The sequence below is a fragment of the Magallana gigas genome, chromosome 9 (genome assembly GCF_963853765.1).
Source record: "Magallana gigas chromosome 9, xbMagGiga1.1, whole genome shotgun sequence".
Taxonomy (NCBI): Eukaryota; Metazoa; Mollusca; class Bivalvia; order Ostreida; family Ostreidae; genus Magallana; species Magallana gigas.
In genome coordinates this window covers 23,587,710-23,607,588 of record NC_088861.1, presented here as the reverse complement: position 1 = coordinate 23,607,588, position 19,879 = coordinate 23,587,710, and the positions used below count along the sequence as shown (strand labels likewise).

At 33.4% G+C, this 19,879-nt stretch overlaps 1 protein-coding gene across 11 annotated transcripts in view; it reads left to right on the top strand.

Moving 5' to 3' along the window:
- Nucleotides 1-19,879, top strand: part of LOC105334530 (dystrophin) — a 120,450-nt gene that overhangs the window by 15,554 nt on the left and 85,017 nt on the right. For 6 of the 11 annotated variants that reach the window (XM_066071863.1, XM_066071860.1, XM_066071858.1 and 3 more), the window contains 7 exons: nucleotides 1,578-1,639; nucleotides 3,846-3,938; nucleotides 5,206-5,286; nucleotides 6,121-6,213; nucleotides 6,771-6,943; nucleotides 7,807-7,922; nucleotides 9,197-9,372. In XM_066071863.1, coding sequence (XP_065927935.1) covers nucleotides 1,578-1,639; nucleotides 3,846-3,938; nucleotides 5,206-5,286; nucleotides 6,121-6,213; nucleotides 6,771-6,943; nucleotides 7,807-7,922; nucleotides 9,197-9,372 — 794 coding nt within the window. Of the gene's footprint in view, nucleotides 1-1,577; nucleotides 1,640-3,845; nucleotides 3,939-5,205; nucleotides 5,287-6,120; nucleotides 6,214-6,770; nucleotides 6,944-7,806; nucleotides 7,923-9,196; nucleotides 9,373-10,401; nucleotides 10,542-14,531; nucleotides 14,972-19,259; nucleotides 19,455-19,495; nucleotides 19,535-19,687; nucleotides 19,721-19,879 lie in introns of those variants that run through there. The other 5 variants (XM_066071867.1, XM_066071868.1, XM_066071869.1 and 2 more) reach the window with 5 other exon arrangements.

Here is a 19,879-nt window from a genome sequence, read left to right as displayed (position 1 = left end):
TCTGATGGAGGTATTTGTCATTTAAGAAATTCAAATACGGCACCCATTTAATCTGAATACTTGACCTATAAGAGTATTATGTAGTTAGTTTTTTGACATTTATACCTTAAGATGCATACAACGATAGATATATTATGGGCGGAGAAATTTGTGTGCATGACCTTGACATTTTTCACTATTATGATAATTTTATATCAAATGTATATTTTTTGAAATGAAGACTTACTTAGAGGCATTAAACTACTTTTATTATAGCTCTAATGGTAGCTTAATAAGATTTTTAGAAAAATCAAGTCATACCTAGTAATTTTTTTTTACATTTTCACTAGCCAAGGGTTTCAAATCCACACTGCTCCAAAGCAGTGCAGATCAGAAACTCCTGTCTAGCGAAGATGATTTTTTGATAATTATGTATATGCATGATTTTATTTGTAAATAGAGTATACACCAACAGAACTATAGGTATTAATTATTTTAAAGCTATTAAACCTGAGGACTTTATTTGAATAGTACGGTACTGTATGGTATAATTAAGAGGGATTGAAAGCTGTGGCAATTTTTGGACTACCTGCTGGTATACTTGATCTCCTTCAAAAGAAGAGCTCTAAATAAAATATATTAAGAAAATACTCAAATTTAAAGTTTATATATATATGGAATTTTTCTTTACAAAAGAAAAGTTTATAGCTTAATTTAAGACATTATTTCTAAAAATTTATGGTAGATCTGATGGTTTTGTTTGTTGACCACCCAGAGCCTAACCTCCTTAAGTTCAGAAACTGTTTATAAAGGAAAGTTGGGTGTTGTTGTGTAAATAAATATGTGAAAGGGATACCATCCAATAATGTTTTGTGTTTGAAAAGAATGTGAAATTCATCTTTTGATGGTATTTACTGATAAGAAAATTTTAATATCAATTTCATAATTTCCTTTTCTGAATGTAATTCAAAGCCCCATGCAGGTATAATTCTTATCATATATCACAGCATTGTCCTTATTTAGATATTTTTATAGAAATAAAAAGATTTGCTAAAAAACCGATGTTTATTTATAAAAGAGAATTTAAGATATGCTAGCTATTATGCAAGGTAAAACACATGCATGGATATTATTATAACCAAATTTGAAATAATTATTAAGTGCCGAGGGACTGAAAATTAGTTCTATTGAACTAATATATGACTGATATGGATGTAATTCTAATTTTACTTTAATTAGATAAAAATCTTATAGTTAATTATTTTATTTCAATTCATTGATAAAAGATTAATTCTGCAACTTTCTTTTTTAATACAATTATATATATAAAGATAAGTCAGTCTTATCAATACATGTTGCACCTGTATTTTTTATTGTTCATTAATTGTTACGGGATAAAGAAAGTCAGGTACCATTATCTTATTTGTTGACAAATTTAAAAATGATAAAAGAAACCTTAGAGGATGCCCATAAATATTATCAGAGGCTGTGATGTTAACAAAATATGGCCTAAGCAGTATTATAAGAGATGAAAACAGAGATGCAAGATTAATTTGTTTCCTGGTGTGGTTCATAAATCACTTTTATTTTTATTGTAGATGAAAGGGAAGACATCCAGAAAAGGTCATTTACAAAGTGGATAAATTCACAGCTGTCAAAGGTCAGGCTAAAAACCTCAAAGTCAAATTCAGACATATATTACAGAAGCACTTGAGGTTGTAAGAATGAATTATGATAATTTTTTGTATTACGATTCTGGACGGTGGCAGCAAGTGCAGTATATTGTCTAATATATATATATATATATAGGTAACTGTCATTATTTTGATGAATTATATCAGTACTACCTTTGAATATCAGAGGTGGTGAAATGAAGATATACAATCTCGTTTAATTTAGAAAATGAAGGGAGAAACAGGAAGACATTAAGGGTTTAAATTTAATTTCTGAATCAATGTATTTTAGACAATTTTGTTTTGCTAAAGGGGGACATGAAACAAAACTATGGGCTGTTTGAAGATTCCTAAATATTAATCAAGCCTGCACATCTCCTGTGAATAAATCAACTAAAAACTTTCACATATTGGACCTCAATCAACACCAATTATCAAAATCAATTTAATCTTCTCTCTGATTGTGGATTTTATAAGATCTTGATAGCTTTATACAATATGTCATCATCGGAAACCTACGGTCGGACTCGCTTCTCTCTACCGAGAAGTGAGACAGACCGTGGGTTTCCGATACGTATACATTTCCGATATGTACATATACATGTAGACTCTTGAGAATTCTGAATCTTTGAGTGGCAGTTCATCTACATCATATGTGTTGTAGTGTGTGATAAAAGACAGCTCTGCTTCCCAGATGAACTGCATTCAATTCTATAAGTAATGCTTATTAGTGTTCTAAATACCAGGTATTGTATCAGCTAGACTTAAAAAGTTCAGATCAGAAAGTATATTAATGATCCAATTTCATCTCCATTTATTCATATGTCTATTAGATATAATGAGAACATGACAAATTTAAACTACAAATTATCTTATTTCAGATGCAATCTGATAGATTTTAAATTTTAATATGATATTTAATATGAAAGATTTGATCCAAAATTTTATTCCTAGTAAATCCTTTATTGGGGAATGTTTAACAGTCGATCTATCTTCGTTTGCATTTTTTTTTCCCTGAGCTGAGTTGAGATAAAACTACTGATTATAGAGTAAACTGAAAAAAAAAAATATTCATCAAAGGAGTATATGTATGAATTTTGATCAATTTTAGCATAGCTACATGAAATTACCCCCAATATGGCTTGCTTGGTTGATTAATTGTGAAAGCGCCAGGTTATTGTAAGAGAAATATCTTGTAAAACGTGGAAATTTACACATAGAGGTCATATACATGTACATGAAATATGCAGGAAAGAACTTATTTGTGTAAATTTGATCTGCACTATGCAGGTACTTACTTACATTAATGGCATTTCTAGTATAAAACGTGCTCATGTACGTCACATTAAAGGATGGCAATGTACCTAATGTATCTATCTTAAATTGTGTCGACTCTGAAGAACAACAGCAGAAATATTTCTGTACATCTATAGAAGATTAATCATTATAATTATTTGCCCCCCCCCCCTAAAAAAAAAAAGCAGGCACCCTAATGTAGCCCTCTCCAATTTTTTGATATCTGATGCTAAGTAGCTGGCAAAAAAAAAAAAAAAAAAAAAAAAAATTAGGGAGAGGGCTACATTATTGCAGCTACCTAAATATACTGCACAGGTGGTGTTAAAGATAATTTGTTATTGCAGTGTGTATGTCACATTTATGTTCAAATTACTAGTAAGATTACCAGTTCTCCCATGCATAATTATTTCATCATTGCAGCAACTTTATATGACCATATGTCACAATTAATGTTGAAAAATCTGATTGCTTTGAATCTTTCCAAATTAAGTTTTATTTATAATGAAAAATAAGTTTATATAGTGATCGATATAAATGCTGTAAACCAACTGATATATTTATGGCAGAGTTTGTTGGTGGTGTTTCAAAGATAAACTAGTCTGCAGAAACTGTGAAAGAGACTGTAGTCAAATACATATATAAATTTCAAACATTTTTTTAGAGGATTAGTTTAAAGTTTTTTTTCTCGAATCTCAGCATCCTTTAAAAATTTCTTTTGCACACCATGCATACACGAAAGAGCATAATTCATGTGTAATTCATGCAATTCTTGCTTATTATACTTATTATTTAATTCCACTTCAATTTACTGTTCATGAAAGTTTTGTTGAATAATTTCCACCAACTTTTTACATTTGGAATTAAATTGTGGATACTGAATTCTTTCTAATTTTTCAGGCTGGACATTCCTTGGTAACAGATTTATTTTCCGATCTCAAAGATGGCACCCTCCTTCTGTCCTTGCTGGAGGTCCTCAGCGGCAAAGCTATGGTAGGTCAAGGTCACTCATAACTCTGAAGGTCATGGTAAAATTTTTATGTTTTGATGACACTTAAAATATTTTACAATTATTTGTTCATTTCTCTATATAAATGATTGAGTGACTAGTTGTTAAAATCTTACCTCATTTGTACAGATATATAAAAGTTGTTTAATTTATGACACAAGCTAGTATTGGTTAGTTTCCCCCATTCAAGAAAATTTACGTTAAAACTTATGATATCGTTTTAATAAATATCCCATGCCAATATGCAATATTTCATAAAAGCAAATTTATGCTAGCAAATTCAATATTATGGAGCCAGGTTGTCAATAAAATTAAGTTTATGTGCCAAATAATTGCAATGTCATGGACTCTAACAATCAAGTGCATGTTACTGCATCAAATTACATAGAAAATCAATGTCAGCTCAACAACAGATGTTCAGTCAATAAAGCAGTTGGATGATGTTTTTTAGACAAAGTATTTGCTTTGTTCACATCAATGACAACTTGTGACTGATGAATAGATTTTAATTGTGATTTGGTATTGATATTAGATATAAAGCTATTTTATGTATGACATTAAGATTTGCTTTTACTGCATGGTGCCTTGCTCTTGTGTAATGCAGTTTTGCTTCAACCGTACATACCATACTTACACACAGACGGACGGAGAGACAGACGACAGAGATTTTGACTTGTTGGGAAAATAGCAGTAACAGCTAGTTCATAAAGGGTGTAAAAATTGCTCAAATTATTGGCTGAAATGTCAAGGGAAAGGAATTTTTTAAGATCTCTCTCTTGGAAATATTTATAAAAGATAAAAAATAATGAGTAGAATTTCTGGCGAATATTTATACCTGAATTCTTTTTCTAGATTATTGTAATGCTCATGATTGAAAGACCAACTTGTGATGAAAAAGTAATTTATATAGAGCAATACTTATGATATGAATTTTTTCTCTCCAGAATTTTTTTTTAAAATTTAGTTTCTGAATTGAGCTTGACTGAACTGTGTATTGAAAAAACTTTGGTAATTACTGCTGAAGTGGGTATAATCCCAATTGTCAATGTTGTAGCCATTTGATCAATTCCACAATAGTCAACTTAATCATGTATAAAAGTGATGCTAAATAAGCCCTTGATTAGGAAGGCATCTGAAGCCGACCATACACAGTTGTGCGAGAGGTACAGGGAGTCATTTCAATTGATTACTGGAGGCAACCTCTAATGCTAAAGAAAAATAATAACTGTTTTTTGTGTCTTTTTTTGGAAGGGTAAAGAGAAAGGACGCATGCGAGTTCATCACATCAACAACGTCAATCGAGTGCTGGACGTGCTCGCTCAGAGCTACAATGTGAGTCATGCCATGTGTGTCCAGATATAATGTCCACGTAATTGGAATTGATGTTGTTTAAAATTGGTTTTGGGAGATTTGGGGAGATCCTGATATAATCCGAGGGAAGTTTGGTTACTGCAGATGTAAAATGTCACCATATCGCCAATAATGGGATCAATTTCAGGAAATGGTTTATATGCCAAGTCAGTAGCATTGTGGCATGAGGAAACAGATTTATTTCACTTAGACTCTTACTAGGGCTATTTCTGAGTATCATTAAGAGCCAGATATGAGACAGTATCACACTTTTTTGTACTTGAATGGTATTGATTTTAGGTAGATTAATATCTTATGATATTACTTTGTGTTGTTGATGGAGAAAGCAAGATTTGATATACGGTAACCGGTAAATAATCTTTTTACATCAATCTTTTAATGAAGTTGACAGATTTAAATGTTTGTTGTATTCTAAAAGTTAGATTTATTGCCAAATATTACTTTTATACATGCTGAGGGATACTCTCATTTGAACTTAATTTTTTTTTCTAGAAGAGAAATTTTGTAATTTGCAAAACTCTTTAATGAAATATCAATATACAGGTACCCACCAATTAATCAAATCATTGTGGAAGAGAAAAATGTATTTTTTTTTTGTACTACATTAAAGCTAGCTGTGTCAAAGTACAATTAGTTAAAATAATGGAAATCTCATATGCAAATCAAGTTTACAGAAGCAGACTGAGGGGGGGAAAGTTATATAATAGGGAATGTTAAAGCACAATTTTAGTACATGAAACTACTGTGTAACATTCTGATGCATCTCCTTAAGCATGTTATACAATGATTTTGTAGATTAAACTGGTCAACATTAGCAGCAATGATATAGTGGATGGGAACCAGAAACTGACCCTGGGACTGGTGTGGAGCATCATTCTACACTGGCAGGTGAGTCAGGCCTGTCCCAGTATATTGTTATACTGTGGAATCATCAATTTTCGTGGGGGCCAATTTTCTTGGATTCCTGAAATTTTATAGGTTCGTGGGGACGTAATTTCGTGTATTTTCTTATACCTACAAAACAAAATATGACTTTATAATCCTAATATATTATTCGTGGAGGATGTTAGGAGGTACCCACGAAATCCACGAAAATTGAGCCACCACGAAATCTAATGATTCCACAGTATGTAAGATGTAAAATATTACACAGTACCATAATGTGTCATGATATGTAGACTGATAGTCTGCCCAACATCCAAAGAAATTCCCTCCAGTACTGCATTTTCCAATTAAACCTCAAGTAGAAAGAGTGAGGTTTTCATACCACACAGATACAACTATTACCTTGCTGTCTGTATGGGGTCACAGGCCATTCACCTCACTCCATTTTCTCAATCAAGAGTTGAGATTGCGAGACTATCAACCATACAGAAAAAGTCAGACAGTACTTCACTGTATCCAAGTATTACTGTACACAGTGACTATTTTATGTTTTGTTTAAGGTCAAGGACGTGATGAAGGACGTGATGGATGACCTTCGACAGACCAACCTTGAGCGGACACTGCTGACTTGGTGCCGACAGTGCACGGAGGGATACCAGGGAGTGGACATCCACAACTTCACCACCAGCTGGAGGGACGGGCTGGCCTTCAATGCCCTCCTCCACCACTTCAGGTGACCCCAGCGAAAGTCTCTTGTCATTACTGTGAACCACTTTTATTCATGTGCGAAAAAATTTTGCGAGGTTTATGAGAGCCTCGATTATCATTGCGACTAACGCTATTTCTTGCTGTCATGATATGTCTCTTATTTATTTTTTTAAGACAATCTATATCATGATTGTAAGAATTAGTCGCTGCAAACTTGTTTATCTCCTGCAAATTGCAAAATAAATTGCCCCGAATAATAGTTGGTTTATAGTAACCGAAATGGCATTAAGTCAACTCCCACGCTTATTTTGTTGACTTCAGTAACAATGTCTCAATTATTTGGCTGTATGACATTCTCTTTTTTCTATGGTAGAGGAAACAATTAGACATATGGAGGATTTGTATTTATTTGGTAAATCGAAAGGTCAAAGCGTCCTGTGATTTACTGTATACAGGGAAATTTTCGCCCCCATTTTATTTACGCCCCTTTCGCCCTTGTTCTCAGCAGGCGAATTAAAGACTGGGAGAAGTCTAATGTCTCAAACTATTATTGAAGACAGGGCGCAACTGAATGCAAGTGAAGGAGGGCAAAAATAACATTGGGCGAAAATAACCCTGTATACAGTATTAGGTTCATGGACATTATTTAGGATGTTCTGGGTTGTACATGTAAATTTGCATATGCATAATATGTATATTCTTTTAAAATGAAATACTTCAATGAATCAAATTTATAATGAAGAAATTCTGGTCATGACAAACTAGTAACATCATGCATATTCATCAATGCAAAAAATCCATTCCAGTTTTATTTTTATATCACAATACTTAAAGGTTTGTTGAATGATTCAATTTAAATTATTTTTTTTTATTCCTTCAATATTGCAGGCCTCAGCTGTTTGTGTATGATGATCTGCTAAAGAATGACAATGAAACCAACTTGGAGCACGCATTTCGTATTGCGCAGGATCACCTCAACATAGACCGACTTCTAGAACCCGAGGGTATGAAAGAAGGAGTTATCTCCCTTGATACTAGATGTATCAGGGCTGGGTTCAAAATTTATGTGACTAGTCTAGCCACTTAAAAGTAGATATATAGCTCTTTTGAAAGGACCACTTGCTTCTTGGTTAGGTTTAGACTGGGAAAAGACAATTTTATCTCTAAGCCTGGCTGGCGAGACATAATATTTCATTTTCAGGTATAAATATATTGTAAATAATGTCGTTAACTTACTAAAGGTGACTAGCACTTAAAAGTGGTTAGGGGTACTTGAATCATGCAGAGATCTTTGTAAATCGGGATCGGGATGTAGGCCTTAAAATCTGACAAAATGGTGCAATATAGAGCTCTGCTGGTAAATCCAAGGGCCAATGTGACAGGTTTGATTACCAGCATCAGATAGTTCTGTAGGTAAAGCACCTGACTAGAAATTGAGGGAGTCCGGGCTCAAATCCTCATCTGGTCAGTCATTATTTCTCCTATTCTGTTACAAATAGAACCATTTTAACAAGAGCTATTTCTTGTGGCAGGTTAAAAATGACGCAGGTTTCAAGCAAAATATGTACTGATTGCGTAGTTTTAGCTCAAAAGCCAGACAAATCTTGATTTCCAAGCAGCACGGCTGAGTGGCCAGCAATGAAAAAGAAGGCCTATGTCACATTGCTGTTTGACATAACTACCCAAAGTCCAAGCTGATCTTGTTAAAATGGTTCTATCTTCATCCAAAATAACAGCTTACAGCTTAGAAATGCCTCTTCTATTTGCTATAAGAAGATCTGAAGACATAAAGAATATCTGAATGTTACCTACCAAACACATAACAGTACTGTTCAGTACTAATGCACAAGGTGCAAAAAATCTGCAATGTTAATTATCTATTCAGTCAGTCTGATTAAGTAGATGAGTAAAATTGGTTTTAGGCTATTTCTGTCTCGACATATGTTAATGCATGCATCAATCACAGTTTTGTCATTCATAATTTAAGCAGTACACATTAGCCTACCCCAAATAGTCATAGAATTGGTATTGATGTGGGAATTTATTGTATTATTTATTCTTTGTATTTACAATATTTTTTATAAATAAAAGGGGGTGTTAGGGAAGCATCATCATATTGAACATGATAATTTATTAATAATTCAACATTAATTTGATACAAATTAATTGATTCATTCCAATAGAAAATTTTATAAAGTCACTGCTATCATTCTGTATTGAATATTAAATTTTTCATTGATCGTTTGTTTGAAATGATGCCGACCATGTTGTGTTTTAGATGTCAATGTAAAGACTCCAGATAAGAAGTCCATTATGATGTACCTGATGTGTTTTTTCCAAGTCCTCCCCCACTCAAACATCCCCACCCCCAGTGACGAACTGCCCCCCTCCACACCCTCATCGGCTACAGATAACCGCAACTTCCAATTCACTGACCACAACAGTAACAAAGAGGTAAGTCAGAAGGGAATGCTGGGAAATGGGCCAAAGGCCAGTCAGAATTAAAAAAGGTGTTAAACCCTGAAGGAAAAGATTGGAGATGCCCATTAATCCCAGAAGGGAATGATTGGAAATGGGCAACACGCCCTGAAGAGAATAGTGAAAAATGGGCATCACAGCCTAAAGGGTATGTTAGGAAATGGGCATGAGACCCTGCACTGAATATTGGAAAATGAGCTTTAAATTAGATGCTGGGAAATGGGCTAGCTGAACCCTGAAAATCAGGATGGAAAGCTTAGTGATAGGAAAAAGATGCTCAAGTTCCCACCTTTGTTTTTTGTGTAGAAAGCAGTTTGCATGATGAAAAAGAATTCAGCTCATGAATGTTGGCCAATACTGAATGTATGTGTTCCATTAAGAAACTAACTAACTGTTACAAATGTTAGAAAAGGTCTCAGAGTCTTTATTCGGTTAATTGAAGTATATTTTATAGGACTCTTTTATGTAATCAAGTGAATTGACAATCTTTGTCACAATAACATGCAAAATTATATTTTGCATATTCTTTTGATCTCTAGAATCCTGCTGGATAACTGTGAAAGACATTTAACTGTTGAATAGAAATGAAAACTGATAAACATCAAACTTTTAAATGGCTGGTATATTTTCAGTTGACTGTCATTGTTGTTTAAAAAATTGAAATAACACCTGTTTTAAGCTGATTTATTATGTGTACAGTTCTATCAATACCCCTCACCGCTGATAAAGATCTAGATCACTTAAACGCATTATTGCTGAATAGCATTTTGTTTCACATTGCCAGGAGGACTGGAAGAGTTATCTCCCTGAAAAGCACACTTTTATTGATTGACTGAAATATTTTGGGAGAGAGGCAGATAAGCTTAAATTAAAGACTAAAAATGTGAACAATAAATTGACTTGTGCAACGTTCAGATTTTTCTGAATTACTTTCATGTGAATTTTATGATAGCTAAAAAAAATTAATACTGAGATGTTCCCCAATGTTTCTATGCAGATTTATTGCCCTTAGATTGCGCTCTTCTGTTTTGGAGATAATATTGTTTTGTTGATAAAGTTTTTGACGAGGGCATGACATTTCGGTTGTAGTCTTCTTTTTAATTCTTTTTTGTGACTCTTGGAATTTACAAAAACACAAATATGCAGTAAGTAATACAAAATATTTAAGTACAGAGACTATGAATAAGTTTCAAGAAACGTCTGTCATACAGTGACCCAAAAACTAATGTGGGGCGTCGAGATGATATGGAATGCACTGTACACACATGCTTTCTTTAATTTAACCTTCGTAAAGAAATACTTTTATATTTAATGAAGTTTATAAATTGCTATAGGAGAAAATGCATGTTGTAAACATTAGATTGTCATTGTTTTTTTTATTGGCAGAAGTGATGAAAACATGAATTTATCCTTGTATTGATTTTAATAGCTACTATCTGACAATAGCTTGGGACAGTGCTGTATGGAAATACATGTAGGACAGCGCTGTTTCCTATTCAGTTTTAACAGCAAAAAGTAGGATTATTTCATGAATGAAAATTTGAACTTTTTATTTTTGCTTTCATTTTATGAAATAAATGAAAAATGATTTCATATTTATTGAAAATTGTTGATATCAATCTTAAATGTTTTTAAATTAATGCCCCTTTGTAAATGACTGAGAACAGAAATTTTTTAGTAAAATCACAAAGTGCTCAAACTGTTTGTTTAGAGTCATATCCTTCATTTAAGATTTGGGTTGTTTAGTTGCTTATGAGGTCCAAAGATGCTATGCACACAAACAATATTATGAATTTATAAAAACGATGTTGATAAAATTATTAAACATGGACTCAGATTTAGTCTATTAGACTTGACATGGAATATTGAAATTTTATTTATTGACTGAGTGATATGTACCAATAATAACAGCTTCAACATGTTCAAATCCATGATAGAAAGGTAATAAAAGTTTTTGAATCTTTGCCATATAAAGTTCAGAACTGCAGTTCTCGAAATTAAAGGACAATACCCTTTTTGATCTCATTAGTAAAACAATAATACAAGGCATATAGGACAATTTTCTTTTGTTTTGCTTTTTAAAGGTTGTTTTTCCACATACATATACTGCTAACATGAAAGCCTCTGATCTAATTAGCCCCCCCCCCCCCCAAAAAAAAAAAATTAGAAAAAAAAATGACCCAAGTTGTTAATAATTTCCCTTTTTTTCCATTAGACCAATGAGAAACTTTTAAAGATATTTGAGATCTACAGCAGTTGATGAATTGCAGTTTATAACAGAATTTGGAAGTTAATTGAATGATTTCAATGCCTTGTGATAGTTTTTTTATGTGTGTATGTTTGGAACTCTGTTTGGGATCTTGTTCAAACTCAGGCACCGGGCTATCAGCGAAGTCAATAATCTAACAGCTGTAGCTTTAATGGAGAAAGCATAAGGAACGCTGCAAAGAATATAATTAGGGTCCATTGTTATCATGATGTAACGGCTAGAATTGAATGATCGGCCAAACCTTTTACCGAACACTCACAGATGGCAAAATCATTGTAACTTTGCAGGGCCAGGCAGGCATATTGTTTTAATATAAAGGTGGAGTTTAATTTTTTTTTGCTTGCTTGTGCAATGACTCATTCAAGACACTGATCTAACCAAAAGTGGTTTCTCAGTTAAGTCCATAATGAGAGAGATTTAAATGAAAGAGCTTACTATTCCTCTAATACGTACCTTTTAATCCCACCAGGAGTCAGTGTTATGGACTTTAAGGCGACATTGCAGATGTAACGTTTTCATTTTTTTGTTGTATTTTACGTTTTCATTTACTATTAACTTGCATCAGATGTCTTGGTATTAACCGTTCTTTGATTTTGCTCTCAGTGAATTGATACTAAGTTCTGGTGTGTTGAATCAGTGTTGTGCAAATATTGGGCTCAATAAGGAAAGGGGGTGGGGGGGATTGAGAATGTTTGGTGAGTCAAGGCGAGCATTGTTTTGCTGTTGTGTAATGCCATATGTCGGAGTTTTTCCGAAGAATGCATGTTCAAGGATAATTATAAAGTTCAAGGAAATTTTCAGAGTTCAAGGTCAAATTAATCATCTAAAGGATTTGATTGGTTTATGTGTCTGCCATACTGAGGGGAAAAGAGTTTACTGTTTTGGGCCTGTAACTTAAAGTATGTATTTCAAGGGAACCCTCGAGGTATTGTCAGGATCATAAATGGAAATTCGGCCATATTGGAACCACCACTAGTAGGGATTTTATGGGATTTGCAAGTCCTGCAGTAAACACTACCGAAAAAACTATTTGAATTCTGGGATTGCCACCAAGCATAATTCCTTAGAATTATGGAGATGGCTTTAGAATGATTGACTGCCAGTATGATAGAATTTCATTTTTTTTACGGAACTGTAAAAGAATTTTGTCATGTGGGAGGTATTCTTTTTTATATTACTAAAGTAACAGAATTAAATCCTTGGTGAATTGTGAAGATTACTGATTTACCATTGGGTTCTGGATCTGATAACTGTCTTATTGAGTCTCCAGTTTTCGTGGACTTTTTTGTTGTTGACCTTAGTGAATGCATTGACAGATGATATTATAATTATAATGAGTGCTGGACTGCTCTCCACTTTCAAGTTACGAAAAACCCGCTAGATAAGTTTTGTGTCTTTTCTTTTTGTTGATTTCTTAATACACCAACTGAATTCATTTCAATGAAAATGTTTTGTTGGTGAATTTCAACAGTATCAGATTGCTTTTAACAGTGTATGACCCTATTAGTAAAACGTTAATGTGTACTTGAGTTAATGCATTAGACATCTGTAATGATAATGATCAGATCTATATCCAGGCAGAAAAAAAAATTCTAGGTAGGAATTTTGTTAACACGTGTAACTAGTAATTTTGTCTTTTTCTTTCCGATATTTTATGGGAATGTTATAATTAAAGACTATGAATTAAAAATTATTCTTTTTATTCATTTAATATATACATATAGGGTATCATAAATCAAATTACCTTTGAAAATTCAGAATTATTATATTCATCTGCTGATTATATTATGACACACATACTTTCAATATTTTCTGATTTTTAGGATTTTTTAGGGCTTTCTTGTAATTATAGTTCGCAGGGTTTATAAAGCCTCAAGTGTCTGGAATGATTTTGTGAATTCCATTCATTCTGGAAGACTCAGGAGATACAAACATCAAAGAAAGACAAAATAAACAGTTATACTATTCTTTGTTTTACCAATTACATAACACACATATACACATTCTATTGAATGCACTGTACCATAATTATGGTAAGATTTTAGGAAACAAGACAAATTTTTACACACATTCTCTCTCTCTCTCTCTCTCTCTCTCTCTCTCTCTCTCTCTCTCTCTCTTCTGGCAGTATTCAGAGTATTGACCCCTTCAGGATTATTTTATGGGTAAACATTTGTTCTGAGACACTGCAGCATACTACAAACCATCTGGCCACTGCCCCCCCCCCCTCCCCCAATCCTCATCGCAGAATACATAGCTGTACACAAATATTTTGGATGCTGATGGAACTTGTAATCTTGATTGCCTTTCATCAAAGCATTATACATGCAATAGCCATTTTGTAATTATTGTCAAGTTTCATGTGCCAAAAACGAAGTATAAAGAATGTTTCCAAGGTCTTACAGGTATTGTTGAATTGTTAATGTGTTCATAAACAGGGGTTCTATTTGTGAGCTGCATCTTTTTTTGTGCAAGTTGAAGGTCATTACATGTACTATCTGTATCATTAAATTGACGTAGAGTACTGGATTTTGGTTGAGGTCTGGCAGAGATCATTTTAGAAAAGGGCTTTCTGTTTATAATTGATAAAAATGACTATGGTATGTAGTTTACTAAATGATTGTTTACATTTATGCACTGTAATTTAAGCACGGATTGGAACAGTCAATTTTTAAAATATACCTGTTGGCAAGTCCATATTTTGCAGTACACAATATGATTATGTAACATATTTTACACCTCATTTTCCATCAATGAATGAAGGCATGTGACCAATGTGAACTTTTTGGTTTAATGGTTGACTTTTGTTAGAAGATACCCGGAGAATGTATATATACAAACATTTAATAATGATCTCCTACGTGCCAGAGCGCTCATTGTGAAACTGGAAAAGCCTTGAATAACGTCTACTGATAATTCGGTGCTGAGCAAAAATATGATAAACAGAAGATAATTTATACAGTAAGAAGCCAGAGGAAAGAAAGGTTTGGAAGAAATTGTGTTTTCTACTGAACAGCCATGCAGAGAGAAGATAAAAAATAAAAGAAGGCTGAATTCTGAGTTCAGCATTGGGATCAGTAGGTATCTAGTTCAAAGGAAGTGTATCGGGATTTCTGTGTCGAATATGTTTCCGTCGGAACTTAAAGGTGAAATATTACTGAGCCCCCGTGAACATATGTATTGAAATGTTACGAGAGCTAGTGTACACTTCTATTTGCGTATGGATCTAGGTGCAACGCTGCCTTCATTCTTTGGAGAAAACCAGGATAAGATTTGAGTGAGCCATTTAAGCCCCCTTTTTGACAGGTAATTGGCTTTAAATTTGTGGAAATTTGGGGTATTGGTTTTCTGTAATGCTTCAAGAATTCAGAAAGCAAAATACTCGGCATACTTCCGCTTGTATGGACTAAGGGACCAATGCAACCAAAACTTGCATGAAACTGACGGAAATCTTATTGAATTAGATGATTTTAGGAATTATTTTTGAAAGATCTTGAAAGAACTGGGCTCTCAAGTTAACTTTGACAATTCAATGTGTCAAATTGACTGCTTGCTGTGTCAGCCGATATTGCACTGCCTCCATTTAAGATTGCATGTATCTTCTATAGATCACGAAGAAGGAATTTGATGAATAAGTGTGATATATAGAGATTTCTGAAAGCAAATTGAGGCACTTAATAATGAACTTAAGGGATACAGAATCCAGAGGGACTACATGTAGCAATGCAATATTGTAAGATAATTTGAAGTTGTTATTATGATCAAAAAATTAGAATCATGCTGAGTATTGCAAATACTGAATTTATCAGTTTCCAAATAAGAGAAGATGTTTAATACTATAGGTATAAGCATGTGTATGTAAGCTACTCTCATTGTTCTTTCTTATGATAACAAAAGTAATTGAGCTGTTGCTGTAAACTAAGAGAGACAGTTCAGTTCTTAATTAACTTTAAGCTATACAGCTCATCAGTACATCAAGAGAGAATGTAGGCTTATTTGGGCATCCAAACCATTTGTCTATAGCAATACTAATTAAGATTTGATTGACTAAATAAGTTAATACAAAACCAATGATATGATCAAAATATGATCAAATTATCCTCAACTTTCTCGAATAATAAAGTTACCATTTAAATGTCTTAGATGTTAATATTGATGAAACCTAAGAGATATCAATTACATATATTAGGCAGGATATTATGTTTAGAATAAACAATGAATGAGCAACGCGCTTCCGGTAATGGAACCTGATATCGTTGGTGTAAACTGATTTCACAGGTGATGGGGAGAGATTATGTAACCCAGCAGCCAGTGTGCATGATCACCATATTCACTCATTTTACTGCCCCGAGGGCACTTAGAGATTTGTTAAAAAGTTGTTTGCTGTCATGCATTGGTCTTTTAAGGGGGCCGCATGACCGAGGCCATGTTTGAAAATATATTTATCTCCTTAAAAAGAAGAATTCAATAGCTCTGTTAATAAAGATGTTATAGCCAGGACATTTATACAGCTGTTAAAAGCTAATAACATTATTAGGAATTTTGCTTTACTTAACAATAGTTAATATCTTAAAAGATCATAACTAAGAGAGATCTGATTGTTTTAAATTTGTTGGTCATCCAGCCTCCTTAACTTTGTGTGACGTACTGAAGGCAAAGGAAGCAAATACTTCTATATGAATTTCTTTTTTTGCAGACTAAAAACAATTTCATTCGAGTGACAATTGAATTTTTTCATTAGTGCAAATGGTAATTGTTTCATGTCTAGTGAATGCTGACTAGAAACTGAATTGTTATTCTTTTGCATAACTTGAAGAATTTTGAAATTCAAGAGAATGTTTCCTTCCCCATTGTTTTGCCATTATGTGTATTTCCACATCTGATGTTCATAAGCTGGTGATGGAAGTCTGATAATTTTTCTCATACTTAGTTGTCTCATGCATTTAGAATAAGCAGAGTTATTTAGTATAAATGTCAAAAGTTGAAAATGTCTTCATGAGTAATCTTGATTCTGTATTTTGCACAGTACCAGATGTGTCCACTGTTGTAGCAAACTTTGTGAGAGAGGGAGAGAGAGGATCTCTTTTGCGGCCTTCCTTCCCAGATGACATACTTGCACATTTAGTTTTTAATCTCAGAAATGTGGTCAAGTTTATGCTACATCCATTTCTTTCATATTCCCTTGGTGGAATATGTAAATCATCATCTTGTTGCAATGGGTTCTGCAACGACCTGACTGCATGGAGTCGTTTCTTGCTATCGTTTTGATTGTTTTGCATAATTCATCATGAAAGTTATTTTGGCATATTTGTTGACTGGATTATTACGGTAACTTATTGTCTGTTGTGAAATCTTGCTGCCTAAGTTTTGTCAAGTCTTTTTTGGCTAGTCCATATTTTGGTATTACCCTCCATTAAACAGAAAGGGTTTAGAGTTCAAAGTGTTACCCCCCCCCCCCCCCCCAAAAAAAAAATCTTCTTCAAAGTTAAAATTGCAGCTTGAGATGAATCGAAAAGCAAAATAAGAATGGCCTTGAAATGTTTCATAATTTCACATAATGTTCAATATCATCAAGCATTTTGATAAAAGTTTTAAAAATACTCTGCTGCTAAATTTACTTGCTCTTGTATGCTAGCTGTTTTTCAAAATATAATGTGTTGTATTTAGTGCAGCCTTCTGTGGGATTCTTTTAATTGCATCTGCAAATAAGATTTTCTCCAAGATCTGGTCTAGGAAAACTTGATTGAATTTAAACTCCTCTTCCTCTGATGAGGCAGTTATCAATATTTTTTGTTGGCAACTAGAGCCTAAATGTACATGTATTCATGCAGGTAAAGAATAAGCGGAAAAATCTTCAGACATGCATCTTGGGGAGAGACTAGTAGGGTTTTTTTTTAAAGTTGAAGTTATTTTACATACATAAGAAAGGGAGAATAAAAATTTTGTTGTTGACGATGCAAATTGGAGAACAACGGGACCAGATTAAATGTATTACTTTAACTGCAAGTGGCGAACCTGTCAAAATGACATGTCCTTTAGTGAGTTTGTCAGTTTGTGATAAGTTAATCCATTTTGTTCATTTAATATTAATCTGTTGTAATTTCATTGTTCATTAGTCATATCAGTCATTTGTTGTCTAAGAAGTTATGTTATCAATTAAGTCAAAATCCATTTAGTGACAATTTGGTAACAGCTAGTTTTATATATTGGACAACTTTTTGCCATGCAAAGACAGCAGCTAGAGATATTCAAAGAATTCTATGTATCTTTGACATGTACATGTATTAATTATTTTAAAGTTGCTTTAGCAGATGGAAGTTCGTGAAGAAAAGGGATTGATCTAACAAAGATTGTTTTTTTTTCATCATTCAAGTTGATTTTGCATAATTCATCAAAGTTGTCGGCATTTGTTAATTGTTTGTTGTCTGTGATGGAATCATGGTGCCTGAACAAAGTAAAGGGTGTTTTTTTCTCTGATCTTCTCTGATTGGTTGATGCTTATATTAATTAGGATGTCTCTTGGTATACGAATGTCTGCCTTATGAAAAGGATTACAATAGACTTCTTAGTTTTATTTTTTTTAAATAAAGATACCTGAATAAATTTAAGCAAAATTTGAGTAAAATATATGGATTACTTTTCAGAGTGAATGTTCAATCGAAAAATGGTTGTGGCGTCTAAATCAATCCATGGAAGGCATGGTGAAAAAGTTAGCTCTGGCAGAGGTGACCGATCTTCTGAGTGATCATTCAGTTCAATGTGAATTTATGAAATCTGGCCAAGATTTGCTTTTAATCTTTTCATTAGTTAGAGCTGACAATTTTCAGAAGAATTTTATCCTCGTTTCACTTCTATAATCCACTTCAGAACAGAGAGAAGTCTTAACATCTCTGCCAAGTTCTGCACTTTGGAGTTCTTGGGATAAATATGATCTAAACAATTTTCTGCAGATATTCAAAGTATTTTTTTGTTTACTGGTTTATATTATAGGAGAAATTTGTTTCCAATTAAGCAGAAATGTTCGGCGTGTTCCTAGAATTCTTAGAAGTTTAGAGATTTTGTCAGAGGGTTGAAAACCAGAATTATTTATGACCAAAAATTAATAGAGCAATTAGAGGTTTTATTTTTGAGTTTACCATGATGTTAAAAACTACAACAATGAAATATTTTGAAAAAAATTGTAATAAAGGGTATTCTTTCTGCATAGAGTTGATTTATCTATGATAGATCTGTGTAAGTATTCTTGATCAAAAGGCTGAAAAAATAGATCAAAAATCTCTCTCTCTCTCTCTCTCTCTCTCTCTCTCTCTCTCTCTCTCTCTCTCTCTCTCTCTCTCTGTCTCTCTCTCCACCTCAGGTAGTGATAGTTCATAAACACATTGATAACATTGGAGGAGAGGTAATTGTAGAGATATGGACTGGGCCGCAGAGAGACACAGCATGCCTTAACTACCTGATGACACACTAGTATCCTGTTCTTATAAGAGCGTTCACTGTATCAGAAAAAACTAACTGTTGTTTAGCAGATAGAAAAAAGATCCGATTTCACAGCAGGTATGAACAACACAGGTAAAACTTGTTAGGCAGACGCACAGGTGTATGGGGGGATGTAAATGTACAGGAAACTCGCAGGAGAGAGAGAGAAAGAGAGCCAGCGATTGGGGTTCAGTCTGTCAACAAATCACCGAATTTAGCGGGTCAATATTTAGACAAGTCATCTAGATCAATATTAACTCTGCACTTCAGCAGTGAAATTCCAAAACATGTCCTCCATGCGTTATTGAATGTCGTAAGTTTGATTTTCTCAATTAAGTCTCTCAATGGTTGGTTTTGATATGAGTCTGGATGGCATTTAACTTTGTCGCTGGGGTAAGGGCATTAGTTTTCATTTGACCACAAGAGAGCTTTTGTTTGAACTTATTTATCTTTTCTCTGAGTACATTAATTGGCTTTGGGAGTTTTTATTGGGGGAAAGGATATGTTGAAGTGCTCTTGCAGGTGTACTGTGCCGTACATATTTCCTCTATGTCAATTTGAATGCCACTGCAGAATTTGGTGAGTATAGACCAATAGAGTGTATTTGTAAAATATTTGTTACTATCATTGTACCGGTAATAGTGGCATCACACCAAATGGAATGTGACCAATCATTCTTACAAATACAAATAGTCTGTAATGTTTTGATTCTTGAATTTGATATTTATTAATAACAAT